This window comes from Neofelis nebulosa, chromosome 3 (genome assembly GCF_028018385.1).
Source record: "Neofelis nebulosa isolate mNeoNeb1 chromosome 3, mNeoNeb1.pri, whole genome shotgun sequence".
Taxonomy (NCBI): domain Eukaryota; kingdom Metazoa; phylum Chordata; class Mammalia; order Carnivora; family Felidae; genus Neofelis; species Neofelis nebulosa.
The window spans coordinates 25,811,679-25,830,829 of NC_080784.1; the positions used below are offsets into that span (position 1 = coordinate 25,811,679).

General features: G+C 38.9%; 2 protein-coding genes across 4 annotated transcripts in view; one reads left to right on the forward strand and one right to left on the reverse strand.

Annotated features, from left to right (window-relative positions):
- The window catches only part of DLC1 (DLC1 Rho GTPase activating protein), a 564,853-nt gene that overhangs the window by 71,790 nt on the left and 473,912 nt on the right, over positions 1-19,151 (forward strand). For 2 of the 3 annotated variants that reach the window (XM_058720122.1, XM_058720127.1), the window contains one exon: positions 10,971-11,037. The exons of the other annotated variant lie outside the window; for it this stretch is intronic. The gene's annotated coding sequence lies outside the window, so the exon portion shown is untranslated. Of the gene's footprint in view, positions 1-10,970; positions 11,038-19,151 lie in introns of those variants that run through there. 3 annotated transcript variants of the gene reach the window in all.
- On the reverse strand, positions 10,471-12,210 carry C3H8orf48 (chromosome 3 C8orf48 homolog). Its single transcript, XM_058720134.1, has one exon. The coding sequence runs from the start codon at positions 11,703-11,705 to the stop codon at positions 10,806-10,808; it is 900 nt and encodes a 299-aa protein (XP_058576117.1). The 5' UTR covers positions 11,706-12,210; the 3' UTR covers positions 10,471-10,805.

Genomic DNA, 19,151 nt, shown 5'->3' on the forward strand with positions numbered 1-19,151 from the left:
CCGACTGCGCCACCCAGGCGCCCCGAGAACAAACCTCTTTTATCTTTAATGTCTGCTGATGACACCAGCACGTAGCTGATGGGAACTGAGGCAACAACTTTGTTCTTCCCTACCAACCCCCCCACCCCATTCAGTCTTAAGTCCTGCTGATTTACTTCCTGTTTCTAGAACCCACCTATCTCTTCCTCTCTTTCTCTTTCCCACTGCTGATGCCGAGCTTCAGAGCATTATTATCTCTTTCCTTGATTAACAAAACAACCTCAGAGTTGGTCTTCCTGCCTTCAGCCTTATCATTCCAAAAAAGTAGTTCTAAATGCAGCTGTGTATTATACTCCCTTGAGAAGCTTCTGAAAAACACTGTTGTTGCCATGTCTCTGCCCCAGGACAAGTCAGAATGCCTAGAAGGAAAGCCTGGGTAGTGGTTTATTTTGAGAGCTTCTCTGGTAATCCTAATGTGTAGCATGATTGAAAATTATTATCTTGACTACCTGTCTTCAACTTAAGATTCTAGAATGATTGGGGCGCCTGGGTGGCTCAGTCGGTTAAGCGTCCGACTTCGGCTCAGGTCACGATCTCGCGGTCCGTGAGTTCGAGCCCCGCGTCGGGCTCTGGGCTGATGGCTCAGAGCCTGGAGCCTGCTTCCGATTCTGTGTCTCCCTCTCTCTCTGCCCCTCCCCTGCTCATGCTCTATCTCTCTCTGTCTCAAAAATAAATAAACGTTTAAAAAAAAAAAAAAGATTCTAGAATGATTTAGCTAAAATGAAATTCTGGGAATTTCATCCCAATCCTTTACCTGCCACCTCCTCTGCTTTGGTTTGAATTGTGTTCCACTCCCCTCCTTCCCCACTTACATATCAAAGTCCTAATTTACATATCAAAGTCCTAATCTGAAGAATGTGACTTTAGTTGGAGATAGGATCTTTAAAGATAGTCCAGTTAAAAGGAGATAATTGAGGGCGCCCCGACTGGTGTCCTCATAAAAAGGGGAAATTTGCACATGCACACAGGGAGGACTCAACCTGACATGAAGGCAAAGATTGGGATAATGTGTCTATAAGCCAAGGAATATAAAAAATTGTCAGCAAACCACCAGAAACTAGGCAAGAGGAAGAGACAGATTGTCTTACACAGCTTTTCCCCCCTAAAGAATCCATGTTTTGCTAAGGAATTAGTAAGTTGGTACGGCCTATACTGTAAAATGAAAATATTAAATATCATATTTATGGTATTATCTTGAAGAGAGTGGTTGTGCAAATGTTTTTTTTTTTTTTCTCTCACACCACTTCATTGTGGAAGAAAATGTCTCCAGGGGTGTGCATTATCACATCCTGACTTTGGAAAAGCTTCCATCCTGGAGCAGAGTATGATAACCTCCTGAGGCAATAGAAACGTTCTTTCATTTAAGAGATGAAGTCAAATGGACGGGGTGTTTTCCTCAAAGCTTTCTCCCCCATGGGGACTAGAATTTTGTCCATGTAGTCTACCTACTTCACACACACAGACACACACACGCACACACACAGGTTGTTATTGTTGTATTTAATGCATTAAAATTTTTTCTCGGTGACTTTGATGTGTGCACTCCACATTGCATGAAATACAATAATTTTTTTTTTTTTTTTGATGGAAGGACGAAATTAAAAACAAAGAAGGAAGAAAAGAGGGAGCTCAAAAAGGGGAATGGGCGTCTCAAGGCCCAGCATCCCTGGTCAAATTCCTGAAAATTATTTAAGTGGAAGGCCTCTACATCTTTCTTTCTTTATTTTTTTAACGTTTTATTTTATTTTTGAGACAGGGAGAAACAGAGCATGAACAGGGGAGGGTCAGAGAGAGGGAGACACAGAATCCGAAACAGGCTCCAGGCTGTCAGCACAGAGCCCGACGCGGGGCTCGAACTCACGGACCGTGAGATCATGACCTGAGCCAAAGTCAGCCGCTTAACCGACTGAGCCACCCAGGCACCCCTACTACATCTTTAACACTATCAAGAAGTAGCAGTTGTCACTCTCTGTAGCCACCATATTAAGCCCAGTATCTTTTAGGCCGTTTTGGGATTTGGAGCCAACTTAGTCCTCCCTTACACATTTTACTTAAGTCTGTTTCTGCTATTATTTACAAATAGGCCCATCTTGAATTGGGGCCCCTTGTAACAAAGGGCTCTAGAATTTGTTCACATTGCAATACACAGGTAGTTCTGTTAGTGTTCCCTCTCCCTGCCCCCAGAGAAGCAGTCACTGGAGAGGTTTTAGCATGCTTCTCTCACACTTGTCATCCTTCCTAAAATTTCTGGACCACCCATAGATTTTTGGTCGCGTCACTGCCCTTCTCGGTTCCATTAGAGTGGCAGTTAGGGACTGCAGACTGAGCTCTTCTGGAAACATAGGTTCTCACAGGCCCTGAGTCTTTGAAGCTCCATATCGTTCTGAGGGTCATGGAGGCAGGATTCTACAAGCTCAGCAGAAACACCGGAGCTTCCCCAAGAGAGAAATGTTACCTACGAGATAAAGCGAAGTCTGGACCCTTAGGAGTATTCCACCTACAAGAGAGGGGGACCTGTTGCTTCTCTTTTAAACCCCTGGTTACTTAGGTAGCCCTTCGGGATCCCATGAGTGAACAGCAACGGGGGCATGTACCCTTTATGGACAGCATCAAAACGGCACAGAATGGAATTTACTGGAGAGCTTCTGCTTTTAATTCCTTAATCTGGACATCCTTGGTAGAGAATGGGAGCCAAGGGTCAGCCAAATCAGCTGAACTTTAGGCAGTCATCCTACCCTGGCCAACAATTGATTCCATCTGTGCCTGTTGACGGACTCGTGGGCCATTGCCAGCAGCTCCACCAATGAGAGCAACAGCAATTACGTATCCAAAGTTTCTATCTTTGGTGAACGTAACTATGGGAATCTCTTGCCTGACAGATCCTCAAAATATAAATCAAGGTTACATATTAAAGCCACAGTACGTCCCCGTTGGAGCTCGTTGTTCAAAGTGACCATTTCTCTTCTAAAAATACACAATGCTGGTCTCTTGAACAAGTGGTAGGTGGGACTTCTATTACCCTCACCAGTTTCAGGCTACAGGATTCACAGAGCGTCATTACAGCATACTTTAATGAGTCAAAATTTCATTTAATGCAATATAGTGTATTTCCGTCATCAGTCAGATATCAGGGGTGAGTTATTCTAAAGAGTCTGATTGCATTTTTGATGTTTGACAGTCAAAACTTGCCAGCCCCACCTTTCTTCCCTACCTTTGGGTTAGCTAAGAAGAAAGCCCAGGTGCTCCCTTCTTTGTTACTGGCAGGAAATTCAAACCATGCTGGTCCCAGCACACAGGTGGGAATCCTCACCTCAGCTCCAGTCTCTAATGGCAAGAAAAGCCAAGGCAGCCTCTTTTCCTCTTTTTGGAGCCATTTGGAGATCTGCTTGGGAGTTTGCCCTTTGTCCCTCCGAGAAGACTTCATTATGTGAGTAATAAACCTTTCGTAACCTCTCAGGCATTGTGTGGGGTCATCAGTCTTGACATCCAAAGCAAATTTTTGGTGGCATGCACCACAATGTACTTTCTCCTAAACCTCAGTTAATACGTCAACAAACAGTGGGGTCAACAAAACCAGGCGTTAGGATTATTTCTGCCACCCTGATAGAATTTTGCATTTTTCCCTGCAATTTGAGTCTGCTGCAAGTTGGAAATTTTCTGTATTTCCTATTCCAAAGGGTATTAGCAACTGAGAACAGAAGTTCAGCTGACTTTTCCTTTTCTGTATGTTAAATTAACTATGTATGTATGTCATTTTCATCTGTCAATTCCAGAAAAAAAATGAGGGGCTAAGACCACACCTAGGTAGAGCCACAATTCCTATTTCTTTGCAACTTGTTCATGCTGCTGCGGATACAACTAAATTACTATATTAGGTTCCATCATGAAACAAACTAATATGTTTAAAATGGGAGATATTCTGAGCTGGGTGTCCCAAACATTCCTAAATAGCTCTGAGATTGGAATTTGAATGACTCAGACGTTCAGAACTGAACTTTCTTTTCTCTCCGTCTGACACATCACTTACTTCTGCCTTAAGGATTTCATTATTATATTGTTTATTAAAGGCATAGAGATTTGCAGAGGCAGAAATTTTTTATAACAATTCTAGATGACAAAAGGTAAACTAAATAGATGCATATTTATGTAATTTGTATCTTACAATTACACAAATTGCATATTTGTATATTCCTGTCTAAGTTGCTGGATGCGTTTTTAGTGCATTGGGGAAATATGTGGTTTTTCAGCGTCTGATCTGTTCGACTTTCTTTTCCAGCTGTACTGGAATCTCTTGAGTGCAGCTATAAAGAGTTTGGAAAAAAGGATATTCATTCCTTTTGGATGTACTCAGAGGCAATAAAAAATTTTGTTCAAGTTTAGCAACAAGAAACTTGTTGCTTCAAAACTGCAGAAACCCATGAATTATCTTTATTTTTTTAATTAATTTATTTTAAGAGAGAGAGAGAGAGAGTGAGCAAGGGAAGGGCAGAGAGAGAGGGAGAGAGGGAACCCCCAGATTCTGCACTATAAGCACAGAGCCTGACGCTGGGCTCTATTTCATGAACTGTGAGATCATGATCTGAGCCAAAATCAAGAGTTGGATGCTTTAACTGACTGAGCCACCCAGGAGCCCCTGAATTATCTTTAAAATGAATAATTCAGATGATTTTTTTTCTATCTGAAAACGTGGATTCCAAAGAAATATTTTTATATTTTTTAAAATGAAAACTGTATTAATCGGTCACATACTTCTGGAAAGATGTCTTATCAAAAACATTCTATTAATTTGCCACTGAGAAAATGTATGTGTATTCATGATAAAAGGGAAGCATCAACCCATGGAAAGAGAAAGAAAAATGATAGCTGCACAAAAGCAAAATGTTGACAGAAAAGGGTATGCCCGAATTATTTTTCCTATTTTGGTGCAAAAGACATATTAAATTTCATTGCTTTGATGCACTTGTTTATTCATCCATGAAGCTTTTGTTGGGCCCCATTCATGCTCAACTGTGCTACACGCCATAGATATGATGTAATGTAAAGTCTCTACACTTGAGATGCTCACAATCAAGTAATAAGGAAAAACATATTGAGACACAAGTATTCTAATATGAATTTATATTAATCCCATAGGAGCATGATTGATTTTAATTAGTCAATTGCTTTAGGGTTATCAAATGTGTGCAATGAAAACAGGTTTTAGATTGGGCGAAATGGTACGTCAAACCATATGATCATCTCAATTGATGCAGAAAAAAAAATTTTTTGGACAAAATTCAACATTTTTTTGTGATAAAAATTTAACAAATTTAGAAGGGAACGTCCTCAGTATAAGAAGCCCACTTATAAACAACCCACAACTAACATATTCAATGGTCCAAGACTGAAAGCTCTTCCCCTCAAACCAGGGATAAGACAGGGGAGCCTGGGTTCCTGTGGGTTAAGCATCCAACTTTGGCTCAGGTCATGATCTCAGGGTTTGTGGGTTTGAGCCCCGCATCAGGCTCTGTACTGACAGCTCAGAGTCTGGAGCCTGCTTTGGATTCTATGTCTCCCTCTATCTCTCTGCATCTCCCTGCTCACACTCTATCTCTGTCTCTCAAAAATAAACAAACATTAAAACAATTAAAAACAAAAACAAAAACGAAAAACCACCAGGGACAAGACGAGGATGTCTGTTTTCACCACTGGTATTCATTATAGTACTAGAAGTGAGAACCAAATTAAGCAAAAAAGAAAAAGAAAAAAAAAATTATCCGAATTGGAAGGAAAAAGTAAAATTACCTCTGTTCACAGATGACATAATCTTATAGATAGGAAACTCTAAATAATCCACTAAAAAAAAAAAAAAAAAAAAAAAAAAAAAACCTGTTAGAGCCAATAAGTGAATTGAAACAAATTTTCAGGATCCAGAATCAACATGCAAAAAATCAGTTGTGGTTTTATTCACTATCAGTGGACATCCAAGAAGAAATTGGATTGGAAAAAATTTCATTTACAATAGCAAACAAGGGAATAAAATACAGTGCTTAGGAACAGATTCAACAAAAGAATCCTACAACATATACACTGAAAACTACAAAACACTGCTGAGAGAAATTAAAAGCCTACATTAATGAAAAAACATCCCTTGTGCTTGGATTGGAAGGAAGACTTAATATAGTTAAGATGACAATATTATCAAAGCAATTTACAGATTCCATGCAATCCCCATCAAAATTCCAATGATGTTTATCGCAGAAATGGAAGAAACCATCCTAAAATTTATATGGACTCTTAAGAGACACTGAATAGCCAAAACAGTCTTGAAAAAGAATAACAGAGAAGAAGATTTCACATGTACTGATTTCAAAACTAACTACAAAGCACAATAATGAGACATTGTGGTACCAGCATAAGGAGACCTACAGATCAGTGGAATAACATTTAGTGTCTAGGAATAAACCCTCAAATTTATGGTGAACTGATTTTTGACAGGAGTGCTGAAACTGTTCAATGGGGAAAGAGCAGTCTCTTCAATAATTGTGCTGGAAAAACTGGATATCCACATGTAGAAGAATGAAGCCTTACTTCACACCATAAATAAAAAGAAAATTCAAGGGGCGCCTGGGTGGCTCAGTCGGTTAAGCAGCCGACTTCGGCTCAGGTCATGATCTCGTGGTCCTTGAGTTCGAGCCCCGCGTCGGGCTCTGTGCTGACAGCTCAGAGCCTGGAGCCTGTTTAAGATTCTGTGTCTCCCTCTCTCTGACCCTCCCCCATTCATGCTCTGTCTCCCTCTATCTCAAAAATAAATAAACGTTAAAAAAAAAATTTTAAAAAAAAGAAAATTCAAAATGGGTTAAAGACCTAAACACAAGACCTAAGACCACAGAACACTTAGAAGAAAACAGAGGGACAAATACACATGACCTTAGATTTGGCAATGCTTTCTTAAATATGACAACAAAAGCATAAACAACAAAAGAAAAAACAGACACATTTGACTACATTAAAATCCAAAAGTTTTATGCACTAAAGAACACTATTAAGAGACTGAAAAGGCAACCCACAGAATGGAAGAAAATATTTGCAACTCACATATCTGGTAAGATTTTCAGATCCAGAATATATCAATAACTCTCCCAATTCAATAAAATAGTCAACCCAATTAAAAAAAAAAAGGTCTTTGAATAGACATTTCTCCAAAGATGATACACATATGGCCAATAAGCATTTGGAAAGATGTTCAACCTCATTAGGCAAATGAAAATCCAAAAAGTGAAATGAGTCGCTGCTTCACACCTACTTGCATGGTTATCATTTTTAAAAAATAGAACATAACAAGACATGGAAAATTTGGAACCCTTGTACCTTGCTCGTGGAAATGTAAAGTTCTGTAACTGCTGTGGAAACCATCTGGCAGTTCTTCAAAAAGTTAGAATTACCGGGGCGCCTGGGTGGCGCAGTCGGTTAAGCGTCCGACTTCAGCCAGGTCACGATCTCGCGGTCCGTGAGTTCGAGCCCCGCGTCAGGCTCTGGGCTGATGGCTCGGAGCCTGGAGCCTGTTTCCGATTCTGTGTCTCCCTCTCTCTCTGACCCTCCCTCGTTCATGCTCTGTCTCTCTCTGTCCCCCAAAAAAAAAAAAAAAAAAAAAAAAACGTTGAAAAAAAAGAATTACCATGTGACCCAGCCATTCTACTTCTAGGTATCGACCCCAAAGAATTGAAATACAGATACTTGTATGCCAACACTCATAGTGGCATTATTCACAGTAACCAAAAAGTGGAAACAACCCAAGTGTCCATCAGCAGATGAATGAATAAACATACCTCTAATGTATATGCATATAATGGTATAATATTCAGTCTTAAACAGAATGAAATTCTGATACATGCTACAATATAGGTGAATCTTAAAAACGGTGTGTGGTAAAATAAGCCAGACACAGAAGAACAAATATTTTGATTCCATTTATAGGAAATGTCTAGAATAAGCAAATTCATTGACACAGTACATTAGAGGCCAGCTACCAGGGACTGGAAGGAGAAAATGGGGCGGGGGGGGGGGCGGTTATTGCTTAATGTATCTGGAGTTTCTGTTTGGGGTGATGAGAAACTATACAACATTGTAAACGTAAATTATGCCACTGAATGGTACAATTAGCCATGGCTAAAATAGCAAACTTTATGATATATATACGCACACACACACGTCATAACGGGGGAAAAAACAAGGTACAGAAGAGAGTACGTAAGTTATCTTTGATGTTTACGTTTGCATAAACACTTGAAAGGCATAAGAAACTAGCATTAAGTGGCTACTTACGGTGAACATGAATATTCAGCTCGTACACACTAATTCAGTTCAGACTGTTTAAAATATAGAAATACTCTGTCCTGATTGGTAAATGGCCACTCCCCAATTCCTGCATTTCTTCTACCTCTGTCCTCATCCTGGGATACCCGGTTGTCTGATCATTCAGCAAGTAAAGAGTTAACCCCTGGCAGGCAAGGGTCTGGCTGGACAGCATAGAATTAAGTGGGATGGGATGGGATCAGGGTGGTAGGAAAACTGCATACTCAAACCTTTTAACATTGTGATTTTTTAAACCGTGTAACTGTATTACCTATTTACTATAATGAAATAGAAGAACTAAAACAAAATTAAAGAGTACACCAGCTATAAAAGACAATTAAGAGAATTTGAATAAAACAAATGTTACTTGTAGACCACAGGAGCACAAAGAACAAGAGAGTTCAGAGATGTGAAAGTTGTGTAGAGGATAAAATATGGGGGTTTGGTGGGGAGGCATAGAAGATGAGATTAGATAGGTAAATGGGGACCAGATATGAAGGAACCTCTATGTGGCATTAGTTAATTTGAGCTATTTCTACAACACTGATAAATCAGTTACTACTTTTTTAATCAAGGAAATAAGTTGAACAGGTCTCTGTGTTAGAAAAATAATTCTGCCAACTGTGCAGACAATGGACTGGAGAGGAGAGAAGCCGGGAGTGAGAGGCTGAGATGATGAGGATAGGTGGTAATGAGATGGAAATGAGAAGTCATGGTCAGAAGATACTAAAGAATGATCCAGTGGTCTTGCTGAAAAGTAGTTAGCTTGGGGGTTGTTAAAAGAGGAGGAACAAATAATGACTCTAACATTTCTAGCTTAGTTGACTAAAGGGGTGGATTATGACCTTTAATGGGGAATTCTAAATGGGGAATTATTCCGAACTTGATTGTGAAATGTGAATATATTGAGATGGCAAAGAAAGAATGACATAATGTGGATTTTAAATAAAAAGTTACTATGAAAATGGTAATGATTTGTTTTCCATTTTATTTAGGAATGACTAAGAGGAAATATGCTAAATTCTACAGGATACAACAGTATCTTTATACATAAATGAAGGTCTAAACTCCAAAGAGTGTTATTGGAACATGATACAAAAACTGTTTTGTGCTGATTTTTACAAATTTCTTTTTGACTGTGACAGCTTAGGTGTTAGACATGTAGAAAAATGACATCCAGATGCTGTCAGTAATTCTAGGATTTGTTTTTATACGGAAATAACAGATAAAATTTCTCAGAATGCATCTAACACTTTTCCAACAAATGTATTTTCAGATTACCATGGTATTCTCCAGGGGGTGATACTGTTTCATCAGAATGGAAATTAGGAGGAACAAGAAAGTTTCATAGAATCTTTATGAACAAAATGGCTTTTTAGAGCATTCTTTCCTCAATTCTGTATCTATCTCCAGCTTACCCCTCCCCTCCCCTCCCCTCCCCATCTCCCTGCACTTAACCAGGAATATAGTGTATTCAAAGTCTTCATTTCCTTAACTTACATTTACTCCTCAATCCACTTAGTCTTTCTGCCCAATTTCTGTAAGTGAAGTGACTATTGCTAAGGTCAACAGAATCCAACACATAACTAAGTTATCTCACAGGAACTTTCTGTTGAGTTAGCATGCTTAGACAACCCATCCTTTTTGGAATATTCTTTCTTTGATCTCTGTAACATGACACATTCCTGGTTTCCTATGATCATTTCTTCTCAACCTCCTTCGCTGGCTTATTCTCTCCCACCCAGCTGTTAGTTGCTGAATTTCTCAGGAGTTGCTCATAGCCCCTCCTCTCTCTCACTCTACTTTCTTCTAGGAAAGCTCACCATATCTCTTATTTCAATTCCCAACCAGATGTCAATGATTCCACCACCACCACCCCTCCAACTTTATTTCAAATCTCTAGGCTCAACCTTTTCTTTAGACTGCACCCACAAATAACCAACTGTTTCTCAACCTCTCAATGTGGATGTCTCAAATATACCTTAAACTTTGTCCAGATAATCACACTCTTAATGACTACCATCAAACAAGATCTTTTCCAATATTCCTATCTTAATGATGTTATCTTTCATCCAAATGCACAAGTCAGAAACTTAGTAACATTATTAACATTTACCCTTTATTAAATCCCATATCCATTACTTCACCAAAGACTGTTATTACCTCCTACCTATCTCTTACACTTCTGTACTTCTTTCTGTTGGTATGGTCAAAACCCTAGTCTAAACTACCAACATCTCTCTCCTGGATTGTGAAAACTTTGCAAGTATACCAACTACAATGTTGCCCTCTATAATGTGAAAAAATGTACTGGATGGAAAGTTTTTAGTCGTCACATCTGTGAAGAAAACATAGTAAAGTCTTAAATTGGTTTCCAAAGTGCCTGTAAAAATGATGATTATTCAAATACACAACAGAAACATTTATCCACATTACACATTATCATTAATAAACACGGTGTCCTGTTTGGATAGCGTAAGTGGTTTGGACAGGTGGTGGAGAAAAGGTAAATGACAAACACTGTTTTCATTCTGCCACACCTGTTCTGTATCTGACCTTTCAAAACCAGAGTTTCTGATCTGCCTTTTCTCATTCAGTCTTTTCCAGATTATTTTGGGATCATCTGAAAGCCTGGGGAGGCCCTGATGTGCATCTCCAATAAGGGTAAGAAAGTCTCTGGTATAAAGATGTTCATCCATTTTCTCTTGGAGTAGAAGTGACTCCAGTAAAGTCTTCTTTTGTCTCAGAAAGGCCGATTGAGCCAGTTCTGCTCTTTTTCTGTTGCAACTGGGGCACTGAGAAGAAATGTGTTGATCAGCTGTTGCCACCTGTTTTGGTGCTGTCCTTATGTTTTTTAAGTAGATTCTATTCAAAAGTTCATCAGGCACAGTACAGTTTAAGGCATCTATCTCTGAAGCCTCTGCAACCAATCTAAGCTGTGGCTTTTTTTGTCTGCTGCTCTTTTTCTCCTTCAAGTTTGCTCTGCGATGGATCAGGCTTATCTTAACAGCACAAAAAGACTGCCGAGCGTTCAGTTCTTCATCGGATACCCAAGTGCTTTGTGTCTGAAGTTTAGCGTCTGGTTGGTACTGTCCAGAGTTAGTTTCTTTGCCCTTGAGATAGTTGATCCATTTTCTGCTGAACTTCTCCTCATTATTTTTGTAGTCTGGAGGCTCAGATTGTTTGTCTCCGTCTTCCAAGAGTGTGGTCGGCTTTCCACTCGCAGGTTTGCTCCCAGAGGCCTGGGGCCAGGGCTGCAGTCCTCCAGAGGAGCTGAATGAACCGGAACTCTGTACCTCATCAGGAATGGTGTCCTCAGAAAGGTCTGCCATAGCCCTCAAGTCCGTTTGGGCCAGTTCCCCTGGCTCTTGTGAATTCCTCTGTGCAGATGGCTATCCCTTTGCATCATACTTGGGTGTTCATCGGCTTTGTTCCGGTCAAAACTGGCTCAGGAACTAGCGAGCCCCGAGCGCACCGGGGATCAGTCTCAGGGCTGTCGCTCAGCAAGGTTCCCCTTCCGGGCTACGCCTTCCCGCTGCCTTGGCAACGGGGGCGGCAGCGTCATGCGGTCATGCGCAGTGGGTGCCGGCGGGCACCGAGCTCCTCCTCTTCCCCCGCCCTCCCCAGCTTCGCCTCTGCGTTGCGCGGACAAGCGCAGGTCTCACTGGGTGTGCAAGGCTCGGACCGTGTTTGCTTTCCAGCAGCTCTTCTGTAGTGCTGTTTAAATATAAAATCTGACAATCCTTTAGAAAAGCTAACAAACTCCTTTTCCTCAGAGGTCAAATATTTGTCTGAGGCCGACGGGGGATAGGTGGCCTCTGAACTAATTCAAGGATGTTGCCCTGCCCAAATTAAAAAAAAAAAAAAAAAAAAAAAAAAATGCTGGCCGAAAAGCGCAAGCAAAAACACGTCTGCAGATCTTCTAGCCAGGAGATCACCTTTTTGTCAACCATGTCTTAGAGTAAATATCGAACTGCTGAAACCATCCTTACAAGACTGCCTGCACATCTTGCACAACTTTCTGTGCTCCAGTATTGGGACGTCAGTCTGTGCTCCGGCTTTGCGAAACACAGGTTCTCAGGTCTTTGGTTCAAGCAGTTCTCTGGCTGGCATGTCAGCACCCCTTCTTTTTATGTGATTTATTATTGTTACCCCTTCAAATCCCATTTCCTCAGGAAGGGCTTCATACCCACCCCTGCCCCAGACTCTTTACAGCCTTTCTTTCATGGTTTGCAGCTATTTGATGACGCCCCCCCCCCATCACCCCACTAAATTAAAACCTCCCTGACGCATTAGAAGGCGTTAGATACATCTGTTAAGTAAATGCATTGAATGACTCTTAAAACAGAAGTAAATGCAACGTCACAAAGTAGATTCTGTGAAATAAGTACTACAAGGTCAAGGAACTCCCATCTTTATCTTTCTGAACCACCCCCACCCCAACCCATTTACTCTTTTACCCGACATATCCTTTTAGGATAGCCTCTTTTAAAACATGGCAGAATTTTATTAATAACTATTCTCTCGAATCAGAATACGTTGACTCTAAAGATAGACTTTTTCTAGGTCTTAATAAATGTCTGAGTCTAGGTCTTAGTAAGTATGGGAGATAATTTCAAGAGAATGGGCTCCCTGGTCGGTCCCGTGTGTGTTATTGAAGTCTAACCAGTATATACTTAATGTTATTCCAAAAATGTCCACCTTGGCAAAGAGTCAAAAGTCTGAAATGTTCAAAAAGCATCTCTCAAATATGAGCCAGCTTCATATTAATGATAAAGAGATTTCAACTTCATTTATTCAACCCAGATAATATTTTATCATATGTTAGTCTTTATATAATTTGTGGATAGCTCCAAGTGATTTCCAGCAGCTCAATAGCTCAAGATTTCATTTTTTATGTTTATTTTAAAAACCTTCCTTATCGTCTGAATATTTATACATAATTCATTATAACGCTTTTTAACTGAAAACATTGATCAAAGGAGCTATACTTTAAATAAACTATATTCATGCCTTCTAATGTGCTAAATATTTTTTAATAACCTTATCCTAGAAGCAGATACTTTTGGGGAGAATATCCTGTAATTGACTTTTCTTTCTTTCTTTTCTTTTTTTTTTTTTTTTTTTTGTAATAACCAGCATGAGCCAGTAAATTGTTTAGTATTCTAATATGTGTGTTTTCCAAGACCCAGTTAGCTTCCTTGCAGGGTCCTGACAAAATGCAAGTTTAATGGAACTTGCCGAAATGTCTCCTGGCTATCTTGCCTATGCTTTGACACCTATGGGTATTTGGATCCCTTCTGTAGGTTAGCTCTTTTTCTCTCAAGTGTATGCTTGCGAAGTGCCATAACTAATGTGCTCTGGGTGGCTCAGTTGCTTGAGCATCTGACTCTTGATTTCAGCTCAGGTCATGATCCCAGGGCCTGGGACTGAGCTTATGCTCAGCACGGAGCCTGATTTGGATTCATTCATATTCATATTCTCTCTCTCTCTCTCTCTCTCTCTCTCTCTCTCTCAAATTTAAAAAAAAATAAAAATAACACATAATTAAAAAATTAAGAAAAACAATGTGCTCTGGCACGCACAGCGCAGGCAGGAGCCCTTGCCACTTCAAGGGCTGGAAGGAATAGGAAGTAAGGCGATAAATCAGGTGCTCCTGGCCTAACCACCCGATGGCACTACTTTTGTTGCCCCGCAGACACTGTCTCTTCCTTCAAAGTTCTTAACGGGGAGCAGGGCGAAGCTCTTTGTCCAGCTTTCCCTCAACAATCAAGTGTACCTTACAGCCAGGGGCTTACCCCCAGAGGGAGAAGGTCAAAATTAGTCTTCTGTCTAATTCCCTTTCTCTCTTATTTCTCATTTTTTGGAGACAGGACACATTTCCAGTTGCTTCCTGGAATGAATATATACATATATATATATGTATATACACATATATATATATGTACATATATATATATATGTATATATATATATATGTATATACATATATATATACATATATATATATATATGTGTATATACATATATATATAAAGTTTTCAAAAAGGAAAGAGATAAAAAAAATAAAAGAGCACACAGAAATTTAGCTTTTTCTCTGTAGCTATGATTACGTTCCCCGTTGACAATCATTAAAGTTCTTGATTTATGCTTCCAAGTTTCTTTGAGAAATTATAAATCAGTACATATTTGTACACTCTTTCTTACAAAAAAAAATATATTCAGCATACTCTACGCATTGCTTTACACTTGTTTTTGTCTGTTTTGTTTTGTTTTGTTTTTTTCTTAGAAACCTATCTGGGATATCACTTCACTTTATTCTAGACACCCTCCTTGTCTCTGTTTACAATGGCATTGTCTTCTGTGTGGGAATGTACCACAATAATTCTCACATTTTGGTGGGCATTTTGGTCTTATAAGGAATCGAATTTTTCTGTGTATTTGTGGAGGTATATCTCCAATAAGATTTCTAGGAGTGAGATTAGCAAATCGAAAGACAAAGGCATATGTAGGGGTTTGTTTGTTTGTTTGTTTGTTTTATATATTTCCAAATTCCCCTCTATAGGGGATACACATTTTGCATTCCTGTCAGCAGTGTGTAAGAACAATGGTTCCCAAGAGTCTGGCCATTGGGATATGTACTCAGAGTTATCAATTTTTGTGAATCTAATGGATGAGAAATGGTATCTCAGTGTAATTTTAAATTGAATTCCTCTTATAAGTGAGACTGAACACCATTTTATGTGTATAAGGGCCATTTATATTTATTTTTTTGTGTACTGTCCATTTATTTTACCCATTTTTCCACAAGATTTTTGATTTATTCTTCTGAATTTTTAAGAAGCACTTATTCTAATATTGGAGGGGCTCCTGGGTGGCTCATTCCGTTAAGCCTCCAGCTCTTGATTTCAGCTCAGGTCATGATCTCACAGTCTGTGGACTCAAGCCTCACATCAGTCCCTGTGCTGGCAGTGCAGAGCCTGCTTGGGATTCTCTCTCTCCCTCTCTCTTTGCCCCTCTCTCTCAAAATAAATAAACTTAAAAAATCATTTTAATATTGGAAATAATAACCATTTGTCTGTGAGATCATTCCCAAATGATTTTCACACTTTGTCGTTTCATTTGCATATGCTCTTTGCCATGCAAAAGTTGGATTTTTTATTTCACGTAGCAAATTTATCAATCTGTTTCCTTATGTTCTAGGATTCTTAATCACATCAAACATTTTTGTCTAGTCCCATGTTATAAATAAACTTACCCAAGTTTTCTTAGAGTATTTGTGATTCTTTTTATTCTCTGTGTTAACACTCTAATTCTTTTATAGTTTCTTCTCTAATGTGAAGAATAAATCTAATTTTATACTTTTCTATATGGTTATCCATTGATTCAACCATATATACCACAAGGTTCTTTGTTACCCCACTGTCTTTAGATGCTGACTTTATCATAAATTCTCATATTCACTTAGTTTTTTGTTTGTTTGTGTTGGGTTGTGGTTTGTTTGTTTTGAGTTTCAATTCTAGTACAGTGCTTTTTCTTTCAATTTCTACATACCAATACTATACTGTTTTAACGGACTCTGTAGTATGTTTTAACATCTCATAGGGCCAGACCCCTCTCCTTCATTTTCAGGTAGTTCTTGTATGTTCTTATATCTTTATCTTTCCAAATGATCTTTATGACCAACCTGTCTTGATTCAGGGTAAAAGTAAAAAACCTACAGTCTTTTATTAGAATCCACTAAATTTATAAACATTGAGGGTTTTTTAAATTGGGTCTTCCTGGGGCGCCTGGGCGGCTCGGTCGGTTGAGCGTCCGACTTCAGCTCAGGTCATGATCTCACGGTCCGTGGGTTTGAGCCCCGCGTCGGGCTCTGTGCTGACAGCTCGGAGCCTGGAGCCTGTTTCGGATTCTGTGTCTCCCTCTCTCTCTGCTCCTCACCTGTTCATGCTCTGTCTCTCTCTGTCTCAAAAATAAATAAACGTTGAAAAAAAATTTTTTAAATAAATTGGGTCTTCCTATCCAGAAATATGGCGTGTCTTCACAAGTATTCCAGTATACTTTGACATCTTTTAGGTAGTTTCCCCATTTAGATTCTGTCCATTTCTTTAAGTGCATGGATTTTACTTCATTTTATTTTATATACTTTTATGTTAGTGATTGAACAGTGATCCACTATATCTTGCAACTGATTATTATTTACATACTGGAATGCTATAGATCTCTGTATTTTTAGTTTATAGCCTGCTAGTTTAGTAAATTTTTATTGTTTCAAGTAGCTGTATCTTTGTCTTAGACATGTGAAACATATATAAAATTTCCTGATAGTTTAGAAATATTTTTGAACTTAGAAAAACAAAAGTCAGAATGAGCTGCATGACACAGAAATGTCCTATAAGATGCTATTGTAGCAAAGCTCTGGTAGATAAATAGATGATAGATAAAATATTAAGGAAATTCATCAATTAATAGAGAACAAACTCTCAACTAAAGATGTAAGTAAATTTACTATCTGTGCTTTTTTTTTAATATTACAGGAGCATTATTCACATTACCTGGATTTGTGGTTTTCAAACTTAAGTTTAGAGGCACCTGGATGGCTCAGTTGGTTAAGTGTGGACTTTGGCTCAGGTCATGATCTCACAGTTCACAAGTTCGAGCCCCATATTGCCGTCAGCACGGAAACAGCTTCTGATCCTCTGACTCTCTCTCTCTGTCCCTCCCCCATGCATGTGAGCAATCTCTCTCTCTCAAAAATAAATAAACATTTAAAAACGATAAAAGCATTAGCAATATTAAGTTTAAATAAAATGAAATCTTGCAAATGCAACAGGATACACATTTTTTTAATTTTTAATTTTACATATTCATTAATTTTTTTTGAGAGAGAGAGAGAGTACGTGAGGAAGGGGAGAGAGACGGAGGGAGGGAGGGAGGGAGGGAGGGAGAGAGAGAGAGAGAGAGAGAGAGAGAATCCCAAGCAGTCTCCATGATCAGTGCAGAACCCAGTGTGGGACTTGATCCCAGGACCCTGGAATCATCACCTGAGCCAAAATCGAGAGTCAGGTGTTCAACTGACTGAGCCACCCAGGTGCCCCTAACAAGTTTTTATTTCTAAATGATTTCTAAATATCTACTATTTATCTAATTTTAATAGATAATTATAGACAAATTGATTCATACATAACTGTTATAATAAAAACTAGCAACACAGTTTGAGCCAAGGCATTCCAAGTATTGCAATTTAAATTTTTTAGAATAAAGAAAAATGACCATAATTTCAGTTATCTCTTTTTAAAGGAAATTGCCAGAGAGATGGAACATTCTTTTTAATATGTGTGATGGATTACTTTGCTGGGGCTGCTATAATAAAGTACCACAAACTGAGTGGTTTAAACAACAGAAAACGTCCCATGATCTGGAAACTAGTAGTCTGAAATCAAGGCACTGACAGGGTTGTTTCCTTCTGAGGGCTTTAAGGGAAGGGTCTGCTCCAGGCCTCTCTCCTTTACTAGTAGATGGCTGTCTTCATGTTCATATGGTATTCTCCCTGTATGTGTGTCTGTATTCCAAATTTCATCTTTTCCAAGGACACCAGCCATATTGGTGTCTCACCCGATTGACCCCATGTTAAGTTGCTTACCTCTATGAAGACCTGATCTCCAAAGGGATGCACATTCTGAAGAACTTGGGGTTAGGACTTCAACGTAAGAATTTGGTGGACATGCAGTTGAACCCACAGCATGTATTTTTTTATGAAAAATAGATTAAAGGCTAGTCAGATAGTTTGCCTCCAGAATAGCCTTTTAGTGTAAAACTGCTTGTAATTTGCTAAGTGAGAAAATAGAGTAGTTAAATACAGGCACTTAAAACGAACTGCTTTGTTAGGGTATGTAGAGCTACATTGTCGTGAGTGATTTTGACTTTATTTGTTCATTAAGAAGTATCTTTGTTTTGGGGTGCCTGGGTGGCTCATTCGGTTGGGCGTCCAACTCTCGGTTTCAGCTTAGGTCATGATCTCATGGTTTTATGGGTTCAAGCCCCCATCGGGCTCTGCTCTGGCAGGGCAGAGCCTCCTTGGGCTTCTCTCTCTCTCCCTCTCCCTCTCCCTCTCCCTCTCCCTCTCCCCCCCTCTTTCTCACAGAGAGAGCCCCTCCCCTGCTCACACTGTCTCTCAAAATAAATAAGTAAACTTAATTTTTTTTAAAAAGTATCTTTGTTTTAGATGACGGTCTTTGGGGGTCTTGTGAATATAATGTATATTCTCTGGCACTATTACAAATGCGATTGGCCAGACTTTAGAGTGATTGCTCACATCTAGTGTTTCAAATAAGAGATTTTTGTTTTTTCTGGAAAATAACTAAAATTTAAAATTTTAATTTTAAACAGTTATTTTAAAGTATTTTGATTCATATATTTCAGAGATTTTAATGTTTTCAAGTAATGATTTTCCACCGCTCCATTTGAGTATCTGGTAAAATTCCAAACAAGTGTAGGGCAGAAATTACTGTTATTTTAGAAAATAAAGATCTCTAATATATTTTAGTGCATCAATGGTGCTATTCTTCACAAAAAATAATGTTAAATATGAATTTGAATTGTATGATTTCTTTGCTATTTTTCTTGAAAATTCTTTGGTAACAACATAATACGCAGATTTTCTAACCTTATTTATTTCCCCTTCACTTTTCAAATTGAGAACCATTATCAGCATCTTTATTCAATCTTATGAAGTTAGATCCCTGGGTCGTCGGACAATACTATTTAATACTGATGTT